At 41.1% G+C, this 26,521-nt stretch overlaps 1 protein-coding gene across 2 annotated transcripts; it reads right to left on the bottom strand.

The window, feature by feature from the left end:
• Positions 1–1,482: 1,482 nt before the first annotated feature.
• Positions 1,483–25,613, bottom strand: hdlbpb (high density lipoprotein binding protein b). 2 transcript variants are annotated; one of them, XM_014989325.2, is made up of 28 exons: positions 25,508–25,613; positions 22,041–22,120; positions 20,930–21,031; positions 19,835–19,986; positions 19,544–19,759; positions 17,108–17,314; positions 15,713–15,928; positions 14,667–14,873; positions 13,572–13,679; positions 12,678–12,782; positions 12,096–12,174; positions 10,798–10,937; positions 10,615–10,719; positions 10,414–10,527; positions 10,245–10,331; positions 10,015–10,146; positions 9,558–9,776; positions 9,244–9,465; positions 8,776–8,994; positions 7,686–7,827; positions 6,288–6,415; positions 6,109–6,213; positions 5,884–6,018; positions 5,376–5,519; positions 5,113–5,292; positions 4,924–5,040; positions 4,536–4,694; positions 1,483–3,799 (listed from the first exon to the last, which is right to left on the bottom strand). In XM_014989325.2, exons 3-28 carry the CDS (start codon positions 21,003–21,005, stop codon positions 3,707–3,709), a joined length of 3,807 nt encoding a protein of 1,268 aa, XP_014844811.2. In that variant the 5' UTR covers positions 21,006–21,031; positions 22,041–22,120; positions 25,508–25,613; the 3' UTR covers positions 1,483–3,706. The 2 variants fall into 2 exon arrangements, with proteins under 2 accessions (XP_014844811.2, XP_087871228.1); XM_088015102.1 differs by lacking the exons at positions 22,041–22,120; positions 25,508–25,613 and having other exon boundaries at positions 20,930–21,522.
• Between the last annotated feature and the right edge of the window lie 908 nt (positions 25,614–26,521).

Genomic DNA, 26,521 nt, shown 5'->3' with positions numbered 1-26,521 from the left:
CATCAACAAATCTTATCGCAGCACAACAGCTTCGTTTTACAAACTGTGACTCAGCAGTTGGCAGTGCTTCCTGTCCGCCTTTGTTTCGGTAGCTTTATGTTAACGTTACAGCATCCCCTTTCTGAACATCTAAAACTGCTGCATTTGTCATGTGATCTCCAGGTAGCTGGAGAAGAAAAAAAACCTGCATTTTCCTGACTTTACTTTGCTGGAGTTCAGTCCTTCATTTTTATCATAAAATATAAAATATTGAAGTTTAGTATGACTGTGGCAGGCGTTAAATGTGAAATCTGCAAAAAAGGAAAGAAAGGAGTAAAGAGGGAAGAAAGAGTAGGGCTATAAGGTGGGAAGTAAAACAAAAAGATGAAAAACATGAGGGAGGGAAGAAGTTACTATTGCTAAAAACTAAAGAAAAAGGCTAAAGATATGTTGGGGACAAGGAAGACAATATATCATTATAAAAGGAAGGAATAAAGCAGCATTTGTATAAACACGAAATAAAGTCCAGGAATATGTTCTCATTTGGCGTAGGAAAATTATTAAAGGCCCTGCTGTTAGGTTTTTGTTTTCTTCCCCCTTGGAGACGCTCTACTTGCTGCACATAAACTCCAGATGGGTAGTTTGGTACAGTTGTAGCAACTTCCCAATAATGACCTCAATTAACCTCATGCTACACCAAGCAGATGCTCTGTCGGCACTGATGAAGACTGACTCACATCGGCATGCTGAACGGTTGAACTGCCTCACAGGTGAGGGAACCTGGCCTTATTTTATAAGTAATTCAGCTAATTATTGTTTGACTGCATGTTAGATAGCAGAGCGTAAAGTTTCCAACTTTCAGCCCAAGATGAAAGAATCAGAAAATGAAATTTTCACACCTTCCATCCCAATATACATGCACTACACATGACACATGTATCTTATATGCGTGGCAGGGCATAATGCTTCATCGAATGCACTTTTCTTCACATTTTATAAAACCTGAACTTAGATGCAGCAGCTTTAGCTCACCAGGCTAGCCCCCCGCTCCTTTGATTGATCCTCCCATCTAATTCTCACAGACTCCAAATCGTTCAGGTTTTCCTTTAAATCTTCCAGTCAGAAAGCAGCTTTAGATAAACTTACTCAAACGTTATTTGGTCAACAGGACACGTGTAACATTTCTATACCAGAAAAGGGAGAGGGGGAATTTAAATCGTTTTGTTAAAAATTATTATCAAGCTCATAGGGTAAAAAAAAAAAGTGTTTTCCCCCCCATTTGGGGGGTAAAATCAGAGCTATGCAGCAAGTTTGAATGAAAAGCTGAGGGTTAAAAATCTTTAAATTAGCTTTTGAGGACAGTTCCCAACATAAACAAAAAGAAAAGTAAAATGTTTGGTTCAGCTTCATTCGACTGTACACCTTAACTTCCACTCACACAAACAAACATACAGTCCTTCAGATATCCCAGAAACCAACAACGAAAAGAAAAAGTCCACACAGTTTTAAAAAAATAGCGAAAAGATCTTTGTACACTTGGACACAACTGGTAACATGTTCCCGAACCCTGACGCACAAGATCCGCTCTCAGACGTGAGGTTTGCAAGCTACAGTGAGTGCTTTTTTTTCTCCTTTTTTATATATATATAGATATAAAAAAACAGATGATCACAGTAGTTCAAATAAAATGGCTCCTTTTTTCAAATAAATAAACAAAACAGCCTTTGTTTTACAGGACTTTGAGTCAATACAGTTCGAAAACAAAGGAGAACAGCAGCGGTTTTTAGTCCTGGATGAAAATAAATACAGAGAAATAAAACAAGATCAACACAACAGGACTGGGTGTAAAACCTCCCAAACACGGAGCTAACAGCGCCATCTGGTGGCCGGATGTTCATGTCAGAATTCAGCAAACGCAAAGACACCTGTTATTTCACTACATTTTTCTAAAAGGAGAATTTCAAATCTGGAGTAATTTGGCGATAAAACCCGAAAGAATTATATGTAATAACAATCGGTACATTTGTTTTTGTTTCTGTTTGCCACTGATTTAATGTTTTCTAAAATTAGAGCTTCTCCTCATCCATATATATAAAAAACTGTATTTGAACAAATCCTAACAGTTTTTAATTAATTTTGTAAAAAAACAACAAAAAAAACAAAACAAACAAACAACAAAAAAAACAGATGAACAGAGAGGTTCTGGTTTTGAGTTTCTTTCCCTAATTAAAATAAAAACAAAAACAAAATTAAACCAACATGAAATAGTAACAAAAATTTGTCTGTTTTCTCATTTTGATGGCAAATTTTTCAGGTTAGGATTAAATCATTTAAAGCATTTTAAGATCAGAGCTTTTAAAATTATATTTAATTCCTCTTTGTAATAATTTTATAGCTACAAAAAAGAAAAAAAGCTTGCTCTTTTAAGAAAATACCTATTTTTCTGTTGAAACTTCTTAAGTTTTCATATTTAAAATAGTAAAAAAAAAAAAAAAACTAAATCACTGGTAAAGAGAAGCAATTGAAATTAAACGTTTTTCATATTCTCATGAATGTTTTTAATGTGGGATATTTTTTGTTTGTTTTTTTACGTGAGAAAATCAGACTGAGTTAAAATTTCTGCCTAACCACTTTTGACCACAAAAATACAGCTTTATTTTAATAAATAAGTTTTTATTTTCTTTTTTGTGGAAAGATGAGATGAGTACAAATTTAAGTATGGCTTAATTTTGTTTTTGTATTTAAAATAATCACCAGAAACTAGGAGAAAGCAAACATCTGAGTTTAAAATATTCTGACAAAACAAAAACAAAATGTTCTTCGGTAAAAATTTAACCTGTTTTCTGTGGTTAGAACAGAAATGTACGTCTGTTTTCATATTTAATATGATAAAAAAATAAAATCACGGGCAAACAGAAAGCAAAAAAGACTGGCTGCAACTATCAAAGAGTGACAGTAGGGGGCGATGTTTCTTTTCCAACGCTCCAGAGCGAATTGATCAAAAACACATCTAACATTTTGTCACTTTTTTTTAAAACTGATGAGAGCCACACGGACTTTACCACACTCCAATTTGTGATTGTTGATTTCTGACGATAAAATCTGATCACCAGAACGAGCACGGACCTCAACGCCTCACCTGCAGCACCGCACAGGTGAGCAAATGAGAAACCGTAGGGGAAAAAAACCCATAAAACATTGTTTTTAGTTAAAAACTGTTTTCACGCTAAAAAAACTGACTCCCATTTACGTCATTTTTCACACTGAAAAGTCCCAAGATTTAGCTGTTGTAACAGGAAAAACTGCTCCACTTCCTGAAAAAGGTCCTGCTCAGGAAGCGCGAGGGTACTTCCTGTCTGCGCTGGACTGCAGCGAAGGGACTTTAGAGGGGGGACGGCGGGCGTTTGGCAGTCTCGATGGGGGGAGAAGAAGAAGACGACAGTCTGTGAAACGTTTCAGGGAGAAGCGGAGTGGGACAGCAAAATTATGACGAGAGCATTTTGCCCCTTCCCGTCTTCAAGGAAGGAAGAGTGGAATGAACTACATGAAGAGAGACGGATAAGACTCAATCTCCCAGAATTCACTGTGGCTGGTTGTGGGAGACTGGCGGGAGCAGAGGGACACTAGAGAGACGAGGAGTAAAAGGGGGGAAGGCGAGCAGCAAGTTGACTTGAAATTAGTTTTGTCTCGTACTTCGGCTGTACACAAGTTTAGTCGGCGTTTTCCTTCAGAACTTCTTGGGGCCCCAGGCGGACGTTTGCTTCGGGGCCACGCCGGTGCCGAACGTGGGGAAATCCTCAGCGCTGCTCATGTCGGGAGCCTGGAAATCAAACACACAAAGTTTCACCTCTACAAACTTTTTCTACACTCCTTCACGGTTCATAGTGTATTTTTGACCAAACCACGTAATTATGAAACAAAGTTAAAGATTCGTTTCCGCTTTACAGCTTCAGATGTCTGAACATCAGGGCTCCAGTTGGGCTCCTTAAGCGCTCTACCGTGGCTCTTAAGGGACAAAAAGCTGGCTTGATAAAAGCTAATAGAAATACTTTTTATGCATTTGTGTTTTCATGCATTATTAGAAGAGCTTTTCCACCACGAACAGGTACAAATAATGTAGAGAGTAACGTTTTTTTGTCACTGACTACACAATTAATTGCTTGCTGTTTTTCTGTTACATCAAGTTCATCTATGTACTAAAACTGAAATTGTTATTTAACTTAATTTTTATACATTTATTTTTATAAAAACTGATAAGTTATCTTTCTTGTGTTTGCAGACTCAAACAGTTTCGACTCTTAATTTAGGTCGATGCTCATGTATGTCTGCAGCTGTGTTTTCTGAAGACAATATTTACATATTTCACAACATTTTTCACAAATAAGAATAAAACCATGTATCCTTCTATTCATCCATGCGTCGCTTTGTGTTGGTTTGTCACCTGAACTCTCAGTAAAAATACCCTGAAGTTTGTTGTTGTGACATTAAAATGTGGAAGAAGTTCATCCTGCCCGTATATTTTCCTTCTTTTTTTTTTTATCTCTGGGAAAGCCCACCTTGTTCCCTGCTGCGTTCCAGGGGGCGTCCCGCACCACAAAGCCTTTAGCCGGACCCCCACTGCTGTCATCCAGGCCTCCTGCTCCGCCTCCCCCTCCGTAGCGAGACGGAGGTTTCATGTACGCCGCCAAGGTCTCCGTCTCCGTCACGCTGAGGAGCTGAGAGGCAAAACGAGACAAAGTTAATCATCCACCATGTGACTCGTGTCATGAGAAAAGTGTTTCCATTACAGTTTTGCAAAATAATCACTTATATGGGAAAAAAAAACATCTTAACACCAAAACTTCTTATTGAAAAATCAAACATATTGGCATGTTTCCATTCATCTTTGAAGAGTCAAGTTGCACATTCATACGGTCAACGGAAACGCAGCAGCTGCAAACTCACGTAATCCTCCTCCAGGTTGAGCAGGTGATCTATGGCTGCGTCCACCGTGTCGGGAAGCCCTGTGACCGTCACCTTGTCGGGCTCGTCGGAGCCGGGCTGCGGGAACCGGATGTCCACCTGGAAAACCACAGCTCAGTCTGACCAGGTCCGTCTGATCAGGTAAACACTTCCTCGTCGTCCGCCCCTCACCTTGAACTCCTCCATCAGCTTGCGGATGGCTTTGCCCCGGGCGCCGATGATGCGGGCGTGAGTCCTCGGGTCCAGGTGGACGTCCTGGCTCACCATCTCCTGCAGCTCAGACACCAGCTGCTGGATGGCCTGCCGGGCCTCCTCCACGTTCCGCTCGTAGCCGCAGATGACGATCAGATCCTGGGAGAACGGCGAGGAAAGCTCGGGTGAGGCAGAGAGACGCAACGGCGCGCGCTCGGTTCGTGAAGGCCGGCCGCACACACCTGCTGCTCGTCTCCTTTGTCGGGGAACTGGATGCTGACGTCGTGGTCCTTCCTGATCTGGGAGATGACCGCGCCCTTCCGGCCGATGATCTTGGGATGAAACTTTGGATCTACGGACATGGTGACCTTGAAACTGCGCAGAGCCTGAGATGAGACGGAGGGTTAAAAAAAAAAGTCAAGCCATCGGGCTGAAACGATTAATCGGATTAGTCGTAATTGTGATTAATGAAATAACCGCTAACCAACTTAGTAATTAACTAATTAATTAATCAATCATTAATTATGCAAGAACATGCAATCTTCTGGAAGAGCAACAGTCAAAGCAGTAATTAAGCCAAAACTAGGGCTGGGCGATGTAGCTTAAAAATAAAATCTCAGATTTTTTTTACACCAAATTTGATTTTCAATCTTTCCCTTATAAAGAAAAAAAGAAAACATCTCAACTAAACTGTTGATAACAGATAATAATGATGAGCTGTTGATGCGTATGCAGCTCTGTGTTTCGTACCCGGTCCTCCTGCTCGGCTTGCAGCTCTTTGACCCGCTCCAGGAGGCCCAGCTTGGCTCGCTCCACGTTGGCTGCCAGACCCGTCACCTTGATCACATCCAGCTGTTTCTCAGGCTGCGGCACCCAGATGTTCACCTGAACACCCGAAGCAACACATCGCACTCACTCACTCGCCTGCTGTAAAACCTGACCTCTGATCCAAAAACGGTCTATGACTCTTCCCACCTCGTATTCCTCCATCAGCTTCCTGATTCCGCTGCCCTTCTGGCCGATGATGTAGCGGTGCAGATCGTAAGACACTTCGACGTCCTCCGTTATGGGAACCAGTGCCTGCAGAGAGACGAGATGAAACATTTAGGCACGCTGGGGTTGAGACAGTCCAGCTGAGCTGAAGCCATGCTCACCAGCAGGGCCGCCCTGGCCAGCTCACACTTCTCCGCCCGCCCAGAGATTGTGATGATGTCACACTTGCGAGGGACGAAGTCCGCCTCCGGGCTGACGTCGCCGTTCTCCTGCGGCAACGCGTCCTGACCTGAGTTCGCCACAGGAATCCATTTTTTAAGAGAAATTACAGATGGAAAAAAAAAAAAAAAAAAAGAATTATGCAAAATTATCATTTAGTACATTTTTATACTTCCACTTGGGTCTCAACTGCTTCTCAAAACAGTCCAAGTGTTTCATTAGCAAAAGGTTAGTGTTTTTTGGTGTCTGGAAAACAAGTCGTTTCCAAAACCTCCCAACAGTTGAGTGACACTTCGCTGTTACCTAGCAACCCCAGTGGAGTTCCGCCCGTCACCTAGCAACCCCAGTTGAGCTCCAGAATGTTTGGTCAGCTGGTTTTACCACTATATGCTGCTGGAATAGGGCGGGTGTTTTCAGGGGCCCAACTACATATTATTCAGGTGGATGCGAAAACATAAATCGGCGCCCCCCTTACCCCCCCAAGGAAGGTACGTAAGGGTGACGCCCCCTCTGGTGCAGTGCCCCTATGCGTTGCATGCGCTGCATACCCACTTTTTACGCTACTAGGTGTTTTATTTCTGTCAGAAACAACTTGTTGCATTCTTGTTGGTTGTGGAGGAGGTTCTACTAATGCCTTTCAAAGATGTACAGTTGCATGATTGCACATCTGTTTGGATCTTTTTCATGTGTGAGTGTAAATGTTGAGTTGGGGAGGCGTGGCCAGCAGCATATTTAGATTTAAAGTGACAGGAAGCCCTAAAAAAGCTCTGAATGAAAATCCATTAATTTCTGAAAAACTTTGCGCTCTTTCACAGCTTAATTCTTCCACGTACAAAAGGCTATTAATAGTTTAAAATGTAGCCATATTCTCTTACTACTTCTGTTTATTTCTTCTGCTTTTTCATATCAATTACAGACTTCATAAGGTCCCTCTTCAAGTTCGCATTGTGCTCAGTCTTCAGAAGAAAACAATGGCCCACTAGCAGTGAGGGTTCCCAATTTAACCTTTCCAATCCCGATTCCTCTAGTTAGGACTATAGGCTAACAAAGCTAGCTTCATCTTTTTACCTCAATTAAGCTTATAAACTGTTGTGACATTACAGTTTAGCTTTGTAAACAATGTTCTGCATTAATTTCTAAAAACCCTCTGGGTGGGATTTTTGCATTGACTCAAAGTCTTCACTCTTCTTCTACAGTTTTCATATTTAACAAAAACCTGTTTTAGCTAAATGTTTTTCTAGTACAAGAACGATTTAGTGCAAAAGATGTAACGTACGTGTTTTGCATGGCCCATAAACCTATCCAGCTTTAACAGAAGGCAGAGAGGTTGTGTTTGTAACCTGCAGCGCTGTCGTCTCTCTCGGGGAACTTGATTTGGACCTCGTGCTCCCTGGTGATGTGCTGGATGCGGCTGCCTTTGGGCCCCATGATGGCGCGGTGGTGCCGCTGAGGGATGGCCACCTCCACACTCACCTGCGACTCCTGCGGCACAACAAGAAAGAGAAAAAATAAGCTATTTATAGAGCCAATTCCTTCTGTTTGTGAAGCTCAAACAAAAAAAAAACGACAAGAAAAGAGCCACAGATACACGAAGCCATGAATCTGCTGATGGATTATTCCTGCGGTCTGCAGGTGATACAATCCAAACAGTGAAGCTGAATAAAACCCATTTAGAGCAGCAAAAGTTACAAAACTTAATTTTTTTTTGTTTGTTGTAATTTTTAAGTTATGTATTGATTGATTTACGGCTATCGAAGCATAAAACTAGCAAAACATGGTTGGATACATTTTCTCTTATTTGATGTTGACGTCTTTGGAAAAAACATCACTGGTAATTTTAGAGTGAATTCCTCCATAAGAAGGTGAAAAACTAAACTGAAACCTGCATTTATTGTTTATCAATATGTATAACATTAGTTGGTTCTTCTCCATTTTTAACCAAAAGTTATTAAAAGTCCACAGAACCGGTCCCAAACCACAGGCTGCAGAACCCTGGCTTATTCTTTACGATTCTTCCCGTTAAGCCTATCATGATAACAAATTTTATTGTGAAAAATGACAGTATTGTTATTTTGAAACCATCTTCACATACTGATGACGGCTTAATAATCCAAGTTCGGCCTCTCAAAGATCAATGAGCTTTAATTTTTTTAAATTCTACTTAACACTTGAACTAGAAGATATTTTAAATATCCAAAATAAAAAGCACAACGACCAAAAACAATAAACAAGACGGAAGTAGAAACCACACATTACTACAGCCACGTTACTAAAGGATTACGACGTCTCTGTGAACAAAACTGCCTTTCAAAAAAATACTAACAATCAGAATTGAAAGTATCGAGCTTATTTTGAATTGTTAAGCAATTAATTGATTAATTTCTTATTGCGACTATAAAAAGAAGCAAACGTCTCTTCTCTGCGACCCACCAGGTCCCCGACGATCTCCTGGATGCGTTTCTTCGCTGCCTCCACGCAGTCCTTCGCCCCCTTCAGAGTGACCCTCTGGCTGCTGGAGCCGGTGCGAGGGAAGCTCACGGCCACGCCGCCGTATTCCTCCGCCAACTCCCGCAGGACTTGACCTCTGCGACACACGAAGTGGCGATGGTGGCGAACCTCCACCTCCATGCTGTCCTCCACCACGTCGTCCTGGGAAGTCGACAACAGAAGAGGAGAACTGAGGCAAAGAAAAGAGGCTCTCAGGAGTTTACGCGCAGACAAAATGTGGTTTTGCACCAATACAAGAGAACGTAGCAGCAAATCTTACTTAAACTTCACATTGCAAATGCTGAATTATAAGATAGTGTGATTATTTACAGCTCAACTGATTAAAGAGCTGCAATATGGCAAAACAGAAGCAATATGTCGTCGTAAAAGGAGAAAATCTTAAACATTTACCAGGTTTTTGACCAGGATTTCCAGCTCTTTCTGGGCCTGGCGTACGGCTTCCTCCTTCCCCACGATGGTGATCAGCTCCTGCTCCGTGTCGTCCGGGGACGGGAAGATGATGCGGGCCCCCGTCCTGTCCCTGACGCGGCGGATGTTGGCGCCGCCTCGTCCGATCAGGAACTTGTGGTACTCGGGTTTGGCCTGCAGCTCCACGGTGAAGTTGTTGACTTGCTGGACGGGGGGAGCGAGAAAACAAAATAAGAGCGGTTGCCTCGTCCCGGCCTTTTCTTTCGTTACTCTCTCTTGGTTTTGCTTCCACCGACCTTCTCCTCCGCCAGCTGCAGCAGCTGTTTCTTGGCCTTCTCCACCTCGCCAGCGGGGCCCCTGATGGTGACCTTGTCTGAGCCGGAGCCCTCGGAGGGGAAGTGGATGTGGACGCCTCCGCAGTCCTCCATGATGGAGCGCACCAGGCAGCCCTTGGAGCCAATCAGAGAGTTGTGCAGCTTGGCTGGGATGGCGACTTCCGTCTCCTTAATGTTGGCCTGAGAACAACATTTAGGAAAACCAGAGCGCCTTCAGTCAGAGGCTTCTTCAAACTCACTCCAATACAGACCGCTACAGGAGATCTTCATTGCCAACAGCCATCGCTACCAACAATAACTCTTTGAAGCATTAATATGAGTAACAACATTTCATTTCCCGCTGGGATCAGTAAAGTATTTCTGAATCTGGATGTGCGCTCTGCATTTAGAAACGGTCCCGTTGTGTTTGTCGTCTCACCAGGTCTCTCTGGATGGCGAGGATCCGATCTCTGGCGGCCTCACAGTTGTTCTTCTTCCCCGTGATGACGATGGTCTCAGAGTTGCTGTTCTCCGTCGGCAGGTCGATCTTAGTGTTGGTTTCTTCACGGATCTGAAGACATGAACATCGCCCCGTTGTTTACGCCGTGTGTGTGTGTGTGTGACGTTAGCGCGTCAAACCAGATCTGCACCCTGACCGTCTGCTCTCACCTTTTTGATGTTGGCGCCGCCCTTTCCGATGATGTTTTTGTGGAACTGTTTGAAGATGGGGACGGAAAGCGAGAAGCTGTTCTCGATCTGGAAGAAGCAGAAGAAGATAGAAAGTCTCAGTGAGGCTAAGAGCTCAGCGGACAGAGGCTCGCCGTGGCGCGGCTCCCACCAGGTCTGCGATGATCTTCTGCAGGAACTTTGCACATTTCTCCACCTCGTTCTTCGGCCCTCTCAGCTGGACGATGTCGCTCTTCTGCGACGGGTCGGGAAACGTAATGATGACCTAAAATTCAAATTAAGTGAGAGCAAAGTTTTAAAAAAAATCCCGCTGCAAAGAATCATAATGCGAGCTCGTCTTCCAGAATCTCACCTCAGGAAACTTATCTCGGACTTCCTTGATCTTCTCCCCCTTCTGGCCGATGATCGTCCGATGAAACTTTTGCTCTACTATCAGGTCTTTGGTGCGTTCGTTTTCCTGGAAGTGTAGAAATCCTTCTTTGGTTCACATTCAAACGACTGAACGAAGCAGCCTAGGCCTTCAGCCGGCTCTCACCATTCGCTGAACCATCTCGATGAGCTCTCTGCGCGCCATCTGCACTCCTTTAGGGTCTCCCTCGATGCGGACCAGGTTGCTCCTCTCGGAGTCCTGCGGGATTCTCACCGACACTTTGTACTGCTCCTTGATCCGATTGACTGCAGGGAGGAGAGAGCGTTGGAGTGATTAAAAAATAAAGAACAGGATCTGATCTGTCCTCCTGTAGGTCTGACTGAGAGCAGCAACGTAACTTGACAGGAATCCAACGTTAATATTACCTCCAGATTCTCCAGATTCATGAAAATTTTTCATATTTTCATGAAAAATATATGGATTGTAACTCATATTAGATAGATTAATTAAAGTACACAACAGTATACTTTAACCTATCGTTTCTGTAAATTTACATGTTTAGTTTCTAAGAAAAGTTCAATATGACATCAAACCAAGAAAGGAAGTGAACTTCATACAGAAAAGATCTTTGCTAAGCAAGCAATGACTTCTTCCCAGTGTTTCCTCGAAGTGGAATAACAGAAAGTTAATCGGAAGGAAAAAGTGTGGTGGAAAAAGGCTCACAAGCAACAAATCCGGCTTCATTCAGCAAGTTTGTGCACAAACACAAGAGATTTGACTGCAGTTCTGCTTTGCTCTCAAGACAGAGTTTTGTTAATATAATCATATATTTTAATAAAAAGCAATAAATTGATTGATCGTAAGTCACAACAAAGACTCCATCGTCTCTCTTCCTGGTTTTCTAACCACACAGTCAGGCAGAGTTTTAAGGAGGAGCAGAAAAAATAAATGTGGTGGATTAGCAGTGCTTGCCATCAACCTGATAAGTGTCACTTTGCGTGAAATATTGTCAGCCCAGATATTTAACCGTTAGCATGTAATCATAGTCTGGAAACTGTCATAGAGAAACAGTCTTCAGTCAGAGGCGTGTTCATGTTCACTGACTGCTTCCTGTCCGCAGTATCATCATCCACAATGACTCTATGCTTGATATGGGTAATTCAAGCAAAAGGAGCCCCGCCACAGGACTGAGTGCCTGTACTGTACAGTAAGGAGAGAAGGTCAACATTTCTGTATCAAAAATCATTTTTTATTGACCTTATCTACGTTTCATCAGGTGTAAGCTAATGCTTGAAATACATCACTCTGTAGGTAACAAATCTGTAATGAGTTTTCCTTTTTAACTTCTTCTCTTACTGTATTGATCATATTTTAGTTCACTGAGACGCACCTGTAGATTTCCTCTATGATCCAAAGGCTCTACCTGTCAGCTTTTGACAAATTTCAGGAAAAATAAAACTCACTGTTGGCTCCGTTCTTCCCGATGAGGTGTCTGTGGAAACGCTGATCGATGTTGACTTCAGTGTAGTCCATCCTTACCAGCTGCAGAGAACATGGACAGGAAGATTAAATTTCTATTACTATTTTTGAGTAATAGAAAAAAAAAGTATTCACATTTTCTGTAACACATCTTTTTTCTTTAATTCTTAATAAACATCCTATTATGGAATAAAATATGATTGTATGATCAGAAATTTATTTTAAATTGCACTTGAATAAATGCAGATTTTGCTCCTGCAACTTCAAGATTAATAAATTTAAAAAGTGCTAAACGTTTCCCAGAGGGTTAGACATCATGTGCCAACTTTACAAAATTAAATAACTACATTTACTGCAAATTATACACAAAAATACATCGTTATATATTATAATGTGCTGTAAAATCTCATGGCCAGTCTTGTGTGTGTGTGTGTGTGTGTGTGTGTGTGTGTGTGTGTGTGTGTGTGTGTGTGTGTGTGTGTGTGTGTGTGTGTGTGTGTGCGTGCGTGTGTGTGTGCGTGTGTGTGTGTGTGTGTGTGCGTGCGTGCGTGCGTGTGTGAGCTAACCAGGTCCTTGATGATCTCCTGTATCTGGGTCTGAGCCTGCTCCACCTCCTCTGTCGGACCCTCCAGACTGATTCGCTCCTCACCGTCTGTGAACTCGATGTGAACCTGAACATGAAAACAAACAACGACGTGGCTAAAAAAATAAAATCAGATTTTTTTTTCCATGTAAGATTCCCATTTCAATAATTTTTTTTAACAAATTATGTTTTCTTGTTTTCTTTTCTAAAAAAAAAAAAGAAAGTACAATATTTTCAAAAAATGGGTTTGATTTTAATCATCCGTCCTGTGAGTTGTACGATGGAGAATTAGGACAATGCTAAGAGGATATTTGTTTAATTATGAGCAGAATAAAGAAGTAATTTTACCAGAAGAACGTCTAAAAATTATGAGAAAAAAAATGTTAAATAAGAAAAATACTTAAACTATCATGAGCCAACATGTTCAGCCGTATGGTTCTGTCTTCAAAAAATGCGTTAAAAGATTTAGTTCTCATAAAATTACTTCTTCATTCTCCTAATATTATGACTTTTTCTTTTATTCTGGTAATATTGTAACTATATTCTCAGAAACAAAAAATAATTTAACTTAGTCATAATAGTTCATCGTAGCGATGACCTGAATTTGAAGCTCAAATAAGTAGAGGCTGTAAACAAGATGGCGGCCCGACATCACTATAAACTATGGGAACCCAAGGAGAGAGAGGGGGAAAAAAAATCCTGATTTTCCAAAAAAATTTAATCCTCAAAAACCCCAAATGATGACCTTAAACAACCTGATTAAAGACCCTTGCTCTACAGCGCCACCTGTGCTACACAATCGATTCAACCAACAATAAACAGTTTCTGTCCTCTTTGCTCGTCTCTGATCAGAGACGCCTGAACGTCGCCTCCTTACCCGTGGCAGCTGCTGCGTGATCCGCCCGATGTTCTGCCCTTTCTTGCCGATGATGAAGCGATGGAGCCAAGCCGGAGCGCTGACCTCCATCACCATCACGCTCTTCGCCTGCAGGCAGATCAAACACGGCTCCAACACCAAACGCAACCTGCTTCACACGCTGGCCAGTGGCAGCTTGTAACAACAGATTAGAGTTTATAAAGGAAGCACATCTGCAGGAATCTACACGTTGCATGGACTGACAGCCAAAGGTGGAAGGATAAATGTATCCGAGTATGCAAAGGCGTCTGAAAAACGTTTACTGTGCTCAAGTTTTGAAAGGTTAGACGCAGTTTCCGAGTTAAAGACGGTTGATTCTTTTTAATTCAGAGCCAGATCAAGATTTTATTGAGTCTTGTACAGAAACTGATTTCCAGATGAGCCTTTAAGAATCCACAGCACCGTTTTACTGTTCATTTGGACATTTAAGGGTCCAAGTTTCATGATTTACTTGTAAACCAGCAATTATTTTGAGGTTGTTTCTTTCCTGGCCCTCCCATTAATGACTTCACATTGTTTGTTTCTAATGCAGACTCACCCAGAAGAGAAAGTTTCCAGCAACCGAACATGAGAGACTGTCTTTTGTAGATGTCGAGTTTTTGTAAAGCTTTGCTGATATCAGCCAAGTTAAATTTCTGTTTACAAGCTGAAATATAAAAACGTTCAGAATACCTTCTATTATTTCCTTAATACCTTCGTTGGTCATTTATTACTCATATTAGTGGCAGCTTGTTAAACACTGTTTTAATTGTTTAAAATGAAGACAAAAACTCTTTACCGCCTTATAAGCTGGATGATCACCATTAGCATGGCTAGCATTATTAAAACAATGTTATTCTAGAGAATCTACGTACAAATCTTTTTAAAGGGATTTTTACTGTACACACCCAGTGTGACGTCGTCTCTGATTCTAATATAAACAGTTAATCATATAAACAGTTAAGGGTACAGATACGTAACCTGAATGCTTTATTATATGTCATATATTACAGTTCATAGAGAAAAGTTATGCCTGGTTATAACTGGTGTTGGAAATTGGTCCAAAAAGATTCTGACCTTGGCGTAGACCTGTGTGAGGGCTGGTCCCAGTTTGTCCGGCTCCCCTCTGAGGATGATGGTCTCCGAGGCGGAGTCCAGCGGAGGCATCTCCACCGACACGCCGGTGGCCTCCAGGATCTCCTGCAGAGTGTTGCCCTTCGGGCCGATAATGTACTTGTGCTGGGACTTCTTCACCTCCACCGAGATCGTCGTGGTCTTCCTCTTCTGCGGGTCGGAAAACGACAAGATTAGAACCGACGAGCTGAATGGAAGGGAGTAGGGCTTCAACTGAGGATTATATTAGTAATCGATTATTCTGCCAATGAATCATTTAAAAAAATTGGCAAATTCTGAAGATTTTTCTTTTATTTAAGCCCTTGTATATTAAAAGATACAAATAAGCTAATTATAATTTTTTATTATTATTTAAAAAAGCAATAACAAAGGATTTGCTTGGAGATTTGTTTTTCAGAACGTGAGCCGGCTGCCACTTGAGGAATTCTGGGTAAAACCTGTCTAGAGACAAATGTTTTTTTATTTTTATTTTAAATGCTAAATATCTTTAGTTTTAAGATATTAAGCCAGTTTTGGCTTAATATCTGGTCAAACTGTGTTGTTCTTTCAACAAATGGCCTTTTTTTGAGCCTGTATACTCCCGTGAGCAATTAATCAATTACTAAATTAGTTGATGATTATTTCAAAAACTGATTCATCTCGATTAATCGTTTCAGCCTTAGAAAGGAACGGGGAACAGAAGCAGAGGAGAACAGGAGCTGAAAGAGTTCAACGTTTGTTTTCACCTCTCATATTTGTGCCCTAATTGGCTCCAGCATTCTCATCCTGTTGTTCTGCGCTGAGATCCAATTTTCTCTCCACATCCGCTCCGTCCCACTTATCAAAAGGACTCATCTACAGGACACGTACAAGCCCTTCCTCTCCATGCTGGACCGCTCATCTTCTAATCTAGTCACTTCTCCATCGGGGAGGTGTGGCAAAACGAGCGTAAAAAAACCGAGTAACACGTTTATCGCAGAAGGACAGACGGCTCGGGGTTTCTCCATCACCTTGTCTTCGTAGATGGCTCGGATGCGGTTGACGGCCAGAGCGACCGCCTCCTTCTCTCCGGTGATGACGATCTCGTCCTTCGGCAGGCTCGGCGGCGGGATGCTGATGCGGGCGCCGGTCTCCTGGCTCAGCTCCTGCACCAGCCTGTTGTGGGCGCCGGCGATGAAGGGGTGGAAGGCTTTCTCCAGGGAAAGGCGCTCCACCGCGCGCTTGTCCTGCAGAGCAAACAAAAACAACACGGAAAAAGAAGTTACGCATACTGAACCACGAGACGGGAACAGCAGTCAAACACTTTCTCACTAAGTCACGGCTGAGTTAAAATACTAACCCCTGGTGTTCTGGTTTCAAATTAGCAGCAAGCAATTATTTGTCTATTCTTTCTATTTCTACCGATTTTCTAATGCCTGCAGTAAAGTAAAACTCCCAGAGCTTTCTCTTTCTTTGTCAGTCACTCTAAAAATAGATGCAAATCATCTATTTTTAGTTGAATTTGACTTTTTAACAAATCAAAGCAAAAAAAAAAAAAAAGAACATTTTCCTCAACCTGAAATAAATGATTTAACCAAGTTTTATAAAGTAAATGTACTTTCATATTTTATGCTCTAGTTTTAAGTTGCTGAGAGGGTCTTGGGACTTCTATCTACTAATCCACAACTTCCTGTTTCCTGGCATGTAAATATGTGTAAAATAGGAAAGACAAGAGAACATTGTAGGAAGAAAGGCAGGAAATGGCAACAAGAAAACTACCATTCATCTGCACCTGCCTGTAAGAGCAATTATAAAAAAAATAAAAGGTTTAAAACAGCAGAAATGTGACAAACACGACTGGACCAGTAATTCAAGCTGCCTTTCCACAATGTAGTGAGGAAAATAATAGGAGAAGTAAAAGAAAAACAAAACAAAACACAAAAAAAAAATCACTGTTGCTGTAAAAGATTAATTATTCTTAAAACCTATTATACGTCTTCAAAAGGGGGACTATAAATGTGTTGTTGCTATAGCAACAACTTGTCTTTCTCCCAGCTGTGGAGCGATCAATGGTTGGGAAAGTAGTGATTTATGCTTAGCTGTGATTTATTTCATAGACTTAAAAAAGGATCTGGCTGAACCTGAAATTCAACTCAATTCAAGTTTATTTCATCAAGAGCAGCAGAGCAAACGCTGCTGCACGATAAAAACAAAGTAACCACTGTTTTGTACGAAGGTTTTCTAGCCACAGGCTAATTTGCAAACCCAGTCCTTGGTTGGGCTTTTTATAAACATAGCAAAATTAGAACTAAAGATAAAACACGTCGGTGCAAAAAAGAAGCTGGTTTTCACTGAAACCTTTAACTTCTGCCAGTTAAGCGTAACACAGAACTGGTTTTATGAATCCAACCGTCCCTCTTCCCGACCTGCTCTGCTGAAATCAGGAGGATCTCGTGGCGAGCCTTCTCAATGCCCTCCTTGGTGCCGGTGATGCGTATGTTGGCGCTGGGGTCGTCGGGTCGTGGAATAGCGATCTTGGTGGCGGTCTTCAGCTCCAGCTCCTGCAGCTTCTCACCGTTTTTACCGATGACGAAGCGGTGATGCTCCTTGGGAATGGCGACTGTAGCCGACGCCTGCAGCAGCAGCAGCAGCAACAGCAGGAGAAGTGAGATACATTAGCAACGCTCCAACAGTGTCGAAAAAAAACAAAACAACAGGTAACCAGATAGGAGGAAAATGTTATGCTTGACAATGAGTCAGAGTTCGGATATAATGTAACATAAAGATCAGTGAACATGTGAGAAAACGAGTGTGCAAAGAGGACAAAATGTTTCCTTGCAATGTTGTTTCAATAACCGCAGCTCAGCTAAAAAGACAAACTTCAATGCAGCAGCTGAAGTGGAAATCAGCATGTTTGCTGCTGAAGCCTTGAAACAGCCACCTGGGAGCTGACGGTCAATTTTCAACTCCACTTTTTCTGTCCTTAGACGACCTGCAGAGACAGGAACTTTGGTTCTTCCCACCTCCGTTTAAACTCATCTTATTAACGCTGAGCATCACAGGACTGAGATCCTGTCAAGGTTTAAGTTCAGTAGCATCTGAAATCTTGGTGGGTGGATTGCCGTGACAAGAGTTCAAGGAAATCTGAGTTTAAACCGCATCAGACGGTAGCATATCGATGGAGAGGTAAAGACTGGCTGAAGACATCTAACATTAAATATTCAAATATTAATCCGTTTTAAATCAGTACCAGACAACATATTAATAAAGACAACAAATACAAAAGAAATCTACCTCCTTCGACCTTTATAGAGGTGTTCCACTTTGTTTATATTCTCCCTTTGTTTCTCTAGTTTTGCTGCGTTCAGGACATCAAAAATCTGAAGATGTTTAAACCAAAACAAAAACACTTTAAAAAAGTTTTTTGTGTTCAAATAAAGGCATAAACAGGTGTCGTGTCTATCTGTTGTGTTTCGCTTTACACTGTACAATGAATGATTTACAGTCCAGGGACATGCTGAGACCTTTGAAGGTGCAGCTGCTCATAGTGTCAAAAGGGACCGTTTAGAAAAAATGTCGAAGGCAGTCAACTGATTTGATGTGGGAGAATAAAGCGGCGCAGGATGAAACAGGACACAAACATTTGTCGCCTCGTCTTCTAATGTCTTCCTTCTCTTCTCAACCCACAGCTCAACTACAATATCAACCTCAACAAAACAAGTAATGAAACTGAGAGAATAAACAATGTGATAGAAGTTGTTTTTATCAAGAGTTGTGACTTCCACCTTGAAAAAAACACTGTTTTTAAAGTCCTACTAGCACTTGCAGTGCTCTTTTTCATCCAGCAGCCAAAGTTTTGTCACCATTTGAAGCCATATAGAAAAGAAGTCCTCAGTTTTTCCTCACACCAAATACTACAAATGTACTGATCCGATCTCAGGTAACAGCTTAGGAATCAACTCCCAGTATCTGTTGTTAGCTTTACCTCTGATTTAGTCAGATGCACCCCTAGCAAACAGTCCCCACAAGTTTTGTGCATTTTCTAAAAGAAACTAATGCTCATTTTAATCTGCACGGCTTCCAAAGTTGTGTTTAACATCCTCTTAATGATTCGGGGTTTTACACCTTTTGCATTAGGTTGATGGTGAACGACAGCATGTGACCTGCTCTGTCTGCTGTGCAGAGCATGAGCTTCACAGAGAGCAGCTGAAACACTCGTTGTTACTTTGTATGACGTTCGAAGCTCTAACATTCATGAAGCAGGAGACCAGCTTTTTCTCTCGGTTTTCTCTTGACGTAATGAAGAAATGTATCTGCAGGAAAGTTTCTAACAAGCTGAATGATGTCACAGTCAGAAATATATTTAGAAAATGAGTTTTTAAAAAGCTACTAGCATGTTTTCTCACCGAGTTACCCCATGTTGGAGCAGCGTTAAGCAACCCTACAGGTTGGCAACAGAACTGAGGCGAAAGCAAACTGGAGATGATTTACACTTACCGATGACAGACACAACAAAGCTAGATGGCTAGCTAGCAAGACTTTTATAGTAGCTAGTTAGCGGTAGCTTCAACCGCCTCGAGTCACAGAGTGCAATGAAGGTGTTTGCATGTGATAAACTTTTGCCTGACTACACAGAATATACTAGATTAAATAGTTCTACCACTTAGATTTTTGTAATGAATTTAAGACATTTGAAGGCTTTTTAAGGATGTGTGGACATCCTGTTTATTACACAGATACTTAAGAGGAGCCTCAACCCACAATTACTTAGAACACCTAAAAGGATTCAGCTTTTATTTTGCTTCTCCACAGTTAAATTCACAAAGAAAACCAAACATTGTAAGAGTCGGATGCACACTTACCTGCGTCTGCAGACGGGCTACGATTTCCTTGCGAGCCTTCATAACCGAATCCAGTTTGCCAGTAACCATGATGGACAGGCCCTGGTCCTTAGCCAGGGACAGCTCAATGTGCGCCCCGGTCCGCTGCATGATGTCCAGGCACACCTTGGCCTCCTCCCCTTCCCCAAACTGGCTGTTGTCCTTGTAGCGCCGCTCCTCCAGGGGGACATGAAACACCTGAACACAACGCGGGTTTCATTACAGCAGCGATTCATCTGAACGTGTATGTGTGCACCTCGGTGAGATCCTCACCTGGGTGATAACTGAGGCCTTGATGGGGCGGATCTTGCTCCCCCAAGCCGAAGCCGGCTCCCCCGTCTTTTCCCCCGGAGCCCCTTTCTCCGGCAGCGGAGGGAAGGCCTCCAGATAGGTGGGAATGTAGGCCTCATCCTCCGGGACACAACCTGGCCCGGTGAAGCCAACATGAAAACATTCAGCAAAGAGACACACAGGGGAAAAAAACTACAGTATAAAACACTAAGCAGGAGATTAGAGGAGAAATCTCCACTAGAAGATACTAAGAGTTTGTACACTTTTCCCACAGTAAAATTCAAGCACTTTCAATGTAAGTTTTGGAAATAAAACAATACAAATGAACTAAAAAAAAAAAGACGGCTTTAGTTAACTACTAAATGGTATAATTTATGATTGTTATTAATATTTTTTGTGGTCGTATTCTACATTCTACAGTAGGGAAAAGTTAACTAAAATATGACAAAACTTTATGTTTCGTAATCACACATTCGCTCCAAACACCTGATTGATCTGAGAACAAAACACTAATTTAACAAGTAAATCCAGGAATTTAAATAACTTCAACATATGTTTAACACAATATAAGGCTACTTTTATTTCAATAACACACAGCAATACGTTTTTGAGTCTTTAGGGATAATATACAGTTACTGCAAATCCAAACAAATCATCTTAAGGTAAATATCACCTACAGAAAAATCTCTAAAAAATGTTTTTTTTCTAAGTTTTCCAGCATTTAGCAGCTATAAGTGATTTTGTTCATTTTAACTGACGTAAAACAAGAAAAGTTTATTTAACTTCAGACAACAAGAAAAAAAAATATTTTTTTATTACTTGTATGAAAATATCTGGTCTAAACAATCAATGAAGTTTTTCAAATTGATCAAATGTTAGATTGCACTTAATTACAAAACTGTGCAGCTTGAATATTAAGCACTTTCAAGGACTTTATGCAGAAATCAAGCTCTTTCCATGCTTGAAAGTGTTTGATCCAACCAAACACTTTGAATTTCAACATCTGATTGAAATTCAAGCATTTTCAAGGATTTCAAGCACCGTAACGAATCCCAGGTCAAAGTTAGCGGAGGTCACCTGTAATCTCCTGGTCTTTGAGACCACTGCGATGCTCGGCGAAGCTCTCCGGGGTCAACACAGCCACTGAGCTCATGGTTCAAGACTTATTCCACTTTTCCACTGAAACAAACACAGTTCAATGGGTATGAATGAAAAACTCACACCAATCTGCAAAAAAAATAAAAAAAATAAAATATTGTCTCTTAACTCATTCTGTCCTCGCTCTACCCAAACCTCAGAAGAGCCCCCTCCTCATCAGCACCCCGCCCCACTGCTGCCCCTGTGGCTGCATCTCCACCTGAGATTCTCCAATTAGCACTTCTTCAAGCCTCCGACAAACACACTCCCCTGCCGCCTCGGGGACCGGGTTATCACGAGTCAAAAGGGTGCATCAGTGGCTAAAAACAAGTGCTGCTGACATTCTTGTGATGCATGATCACTACCTGCGCTCATGTTTTCCTCGAGGAGTTTAGATCTGCAGATCTCTGGAGGGTTGAACCGGCTGCATGTGACAGACCGGTGTGTGTGTGTGTGTGTGTATGTGTGTGTGCGTGTGTGTGTGAATGTGTGTTTCAGCTTCAGAGATAGCAATGCATATTTATTGGTTGTCCAGCCAAGACAACCAAATGCATTGAAAAATATTAGTGGGCATCACCAGGATACTGTTTATTTTTAAAGGGGTAGTCCATATTAAGAGGAAATCTCTTCTAAGAATCATTTAATTCTGCAAAGTCAAAGTAAACATTTAATACAGCTTTTCTGTTTTCTAAATAAATTTAAAAAAAATCTGAGCTGGACGCTTTTTTCCCCACTAAAGTTTTTACCATACACTACAGGATGTGTCCTTATATTGAAAAAAAAAACATGTAAATATTTCACTGTGTCACTGAAGAGAAGCCCAAAAGTGACTCTTCATTACTCCGCAACATTGGATAAATGTTCCAGCTGAACGCATTTCTCTGAAATATTATTATTATTATTTACTGGGGAAAAAAAATACAACCTGGAATGTTTACATTGCTATAAGGAAACGCATAGCCTAACGTAAAAGATGCATTTTAAGAAACGTGCATGCAAAGCTGCTGCTGTGTCGGTACTAGTTGAAACAGCCAAGCTGACGCGGGCTTACCTGCAAAAGGTCAATTGCCAGAGAGTCCGTCCAGTTAGCGGCTACCGAAGGCGCTTCAGTGTGAGTGTGTGTTTCAGCTCCTGGGCGAACGGGGAGGAAAACAAAGAGGCTGAAAGTGAACACCGTATATCAGATGGAGCTTCAGCATGAATGCCGGGCTGCTGTTGTAAACAGCCACACTGCACTGCACCTTACACTGCCTGGATATGATTCACTCTCCTCCTTCCTTCATTACTTGTTCAGAACCACTCTGACACTCCCCCTACCTCTTCATCCTCCTTCTCCTCTTCTTCTCCCTCCTCCTCCCTGCATGGTTTAAACTATCACAAGCCCAGAAAATTTCAGGGGAGGGGGATGCTGCAAAATACTGCACTGCAACAACTCTAAGTTTTTTCTGCATGACCCTCCAGACCTCTACATATGCAGAATCTTGTGTTTCACTTTTCCACTTTTGGTCAGACTGCAACCACACACACACCTGTGTGTGTTTTATTGGGATTTTATGTGATAAACCAATGTGACGTAAGGCATGGTTGTGATGAGGAAGAGAAACCGATTTACAAATAATTTGGATACTTCTTTACTGTCAATCAATGTGCAATGACACAAGTATGTTTGCAATACTAAAAAAAAAACCTTAGCAATTATTTAAAAACATACACATTTTACACCAAGAATGGACAATATTTTAGATAATTTATCCAAGTTTATTGCAAAAAACAAAACTTATTTATCCTCCATCCATGTCTGCTGAACTAATATTACAAGTAACACAAAATCTTACAATTTCTATATTTTTTGTAACTTGTTTGTTATTTTTCTAAATGTTATGTTATTTTATCAGATTGCTTTAAACATTAAAATAATTCAAGTCCCCTCATTATTGATGCATATCCCCTTAAATACACCACTGATACTGACATTTTGGAAGTGAAATCTTCTTTTCTTCCTTCCTCACCATTAAGCCTCCGTTACTCTGATTACCCTAAATAAAATCCACCTATCTATGGATAGAATGTAATTTAACTTGACTATGTATGATAGTCAAGTTTTTTGTAAAGTGTCTTGAGACGACATTTGTTGTGAATTTGCACATTCCAGCAAACCCACCGAGACACGGCCGTCTGCCCAAACTGAGGCTTTGCAAGCAGAGCATTTAACCAGAGAAGCAGCCAAGAGGCCCCATGGTGACTCTGGAGGAGCTGCAGAGATCCGCAGCTCAGGTTTGAGAAACTGTTGACACACTGAATATCAGTTCACAACTCAGAGGCTGTCAGAGGAAAGCCATAAGAAGTAGTTCAATGTTGGACTGAAGTCATGCAGGAGAAACAACAAACATGGACGAAGATGCTCTGATCTTACTAATTGCAAAACTAAATGTGTGTAGGAAAACACACCAATTCCTCTATGAAACATGGCGGTGGCAGCATCATGCTGAAGATGCTTTTTCTTCAGCAGAAACTTGCTGGTAAATGCAAAAAAGAACTGACAGAAGTTTCAGCCTTTGGATGTTTTCCAAAAGATCATCAGTGCCTATAGCTGGAAAGTGATTAAGGTGGAAAAGTTTAATGAGTATGATAACTTCTGCAAGGCACTGAAAATCTCCAGTTTTTACAGTGCAGTTGTATCTCGGCTAGCTGCATGAACAGACAGTTAATGTGCAGCTTATAAAAGAAACAATAAACAGACCAAAAAAGTATAAAATACGTGGCTGCCCAAAATTTTTAATATAGATTTGTGTTTTAAGCTAAGACAGTAATGTTGAAAAGTTTCAGAACTGGCACAAACAAAACCTGCTGCAAAGGCTTATTCTGAGAGGTAATCAGGAATCAATAAAACATTGACTTTTATGTCTAATTTTAAAGAAAAGCATGAAGCATTAAGGCTAATCTCACAATAGGGATGCAAACAACAAGGCACTGACTCTGCTTCACTCTGACCTGTCCCCAACCAGCAGGCCTGGGTAACTTCCTCTGCAGAGATAAAGTTTCTCCATGTGTCTACTCTGCATGATAGATGCTGAACTGTGTCTCATCTGACAAGCCGACTAAATGAGACTCTTCTGAGTGGCAGCAAACAGCACCAGGAAGGAGTTTCAGGACAGAAAGTCCATCCCAAAACCAAATTAATTTGATCAGCGCTCTCTAAGTAGGATTAATGAAGGCAGCTGGAAATACTGTCAGGAAGATAATAAAACACGACTTCAGGTCTTAAAACTGATTATATAGCAACATGGAAATGACTGTCTTCTCATATTTTTGCTGTACCTGCAGTGTTTTATATGAACTCTGAGATGCAGCTGGATGAAACCCTTAAGACTAGTTCTAGTCAGGGTAAAAAAAAGACTGACCCTACAACCCAGTAGTACCCAGAAAGAATCCATCCATGCAAAGGGAGAACATGCAGAAAGACCCTGGGGGGGATTTGAACCCAAAACCTTCATGCTGCAATGCAACAATACCAACTGTATGACATTATGCAACTGTAATTAAAGGTTATTTATGTTAAAGATTTTTACCTTTTACCTGAGGAGTCAACATATGCATGTGGCCATTTAAAATAATCATTGTGAGTTTACCATCAACTTTATCTTTTCTTTAGAAAATTATAGTTTCAAGAAGAAAATAAGGATAACTTTATGGTTGGAAATGTATTTATTACTTGTCTTTGATCATCTATAGCACAGACATGAGGGCCTATACTACCAAATTGCTAAAAACAAACAAACAAACATATCTTAAAGCGCTATTACATTGTAATGTGCGTTTCTATTAGCCTGTAATGCACGTGGGTGAAAGACAAACAAATTATTAGGCTTTATAAATTGGCCCTCGGCTGTAGATTTCTATAGATCGGTGCTGGGCATTAAAATAACCCGATTGCTCGACCTCTACTAGTGTCTGTGTCGAACATTACGAAGAACCTCATTGATTGTGCACTTGCTGGGGGTATGAAGACCGAAAAACAAAGTAAAGGGACAAACATAGCCCAGCTATCATTAGCTCGTTTGTGACTGTCAGTGACAGCGTGCTATCAGTTTCCTCCAGATTAATAAGAACCATTAATCCTGACTGAGCAGCGAGACGCACCTCGACGCTACATCTGCATGGTTGGTCCTTGCTAGCCACTCGGCTAAGACAACCTTTGCTAACACGGGAAACCCCAGGAAGAGGATTTATAATATCAAACCGATCGGTCCGCTATGCTAACACGCACCACACTGAGAGATGATTAGGTACAAGGGCTTCCCGATAATCGGCTAAAAAAAACCAAGCCTCGCGCGGAGAGATAACCAGCTCCAGCTAGCTAGCTCTGGGGGCGCAACCTCGCTATCCCCACATCCTTCTCCTGAATAAACGGACCGGTTTATTAGTCACGTAAAACTACACTCAGCCCTTATTTATATCGCTTACAGTTTAGTTTTTTTTAAAAAAGTGGCAAAAAAAAAATAAGCAGGGAAATCCTACCTTTTAGAGAGAAATGTAGCAGAGGTGTTTGACAGGTGACGGTGTAAACACAGATGTGATTGGTCTACGAGCACTTCCTCTCCCTGCGGAGCGATACGAGCGGGCACTGCGGTCGCTAAGTAGAAAGCCAATGCCGCAGTATCTATGCGCAGCAAGTGCAACCAAGTTACAGAGATGGGCATTTATTTTCAGCGATAAAGGACATAAATGTGGATTATTGATCTAATGTCCATATTTTAAACAACGCGATGGAGCTGTAAGTTGTTGTAGAATTTCACGTCTACCAAACTTACCGGGTCTACTTCTCATTCATGACTGCCTCTTTATTTCATGCACTCCTCATTCAACGTATGGTGCAAGGGAGGGCTACAACCAACAGCGAGCATTCGGGACCATGAGAAAAAACAGAAGAAAATAATAATAATAAGAACTATAATAATAATTAATAATAATACCATCAGTATTGAGGGTGCTTTAAGATAATAATAAATATTATAAATAAATAATATTATGAGTATTATACTACTATTAGAATCACATTATACCTGCCTCCTTTATTCATTTTGTGAGCCTATAATAGTATGCAAAACAAATAACATATAGCTTGGCAAAATACTTAATTTGGAAAAGATGTTTAGTCCCCATTTAATAAAAGCCTTTAAGAATTTTTGATATATCAAATGTAACTACATTGATTTAAAAAAAAATTAAGGATTTAGATGTAAACTTGTGACTTTGAAGTCAAAATTGTGTATGAATTTTGGGTCAAGGTAACAAAATATGTTTTTGTGATTACCTTATTTTAACATGTTAGGAAGACTTCATGTTGGAACCACCATTTCAAATCCAAGCATTTATAAAATTATAACTGTTTTGTTTTTGTTTGTTTTGTTTTGCTTTGTTTTTACTGCCAAAAGCTATCTTGATAAAATGTCTTAAATTAAAGAATACTGAAAGGACAATATTAGAAATGGAAGACATTTCTGCATGGTGAGTTTGCTGGATAAAGATAAA

Source organism: Poecilia mexicana, unplaced genomic scaffold (genome assembly GCF_051168715.1).
Source record: "Poecilia mexicana isolate PSO_F unplaced genomic scaffold, ASM5116871v1 scaffold_18, whole genome shotgun sequence".
Taxonomy (NCBI): Eukaryota; Metazoa; Chordata; class Actinopteri; order Cyprinodontiformes; family Poeciliidae; genus Poecilia; species Poecilia mexicana.
The sequence above is the reverse complement of the archived record's forward strand: the minus strand, read 5'-3'. Positions and strand labels throughout refer to the sequence as shown.

Bases quoted from the DNA above. Each gene is read 5' to 3' on its own strand.
- hdlbpb (XM_014989325.2), bottom strand. From the start codon at position 21,005: ATGAGCTCAGTGGCTGTGTTGACCCCGGAGAGCTTCGCCGAGCATCGC. The intron at 19,760-19,834 runs GTGAGGATCTCA...CGTTGTGTTCAG, and splicing joins AGGCCTCAGTTATCACCCAG to GTGTTTCATGTCCCCCTGGA. The intron at 5,293-5,375 runs GTGTGTGCGGCC...CCGTTCTCCCAG, and splicing joins ACAAAGGAGACGAGCAGCAG to GATCTGATCGTCATCTGCGG.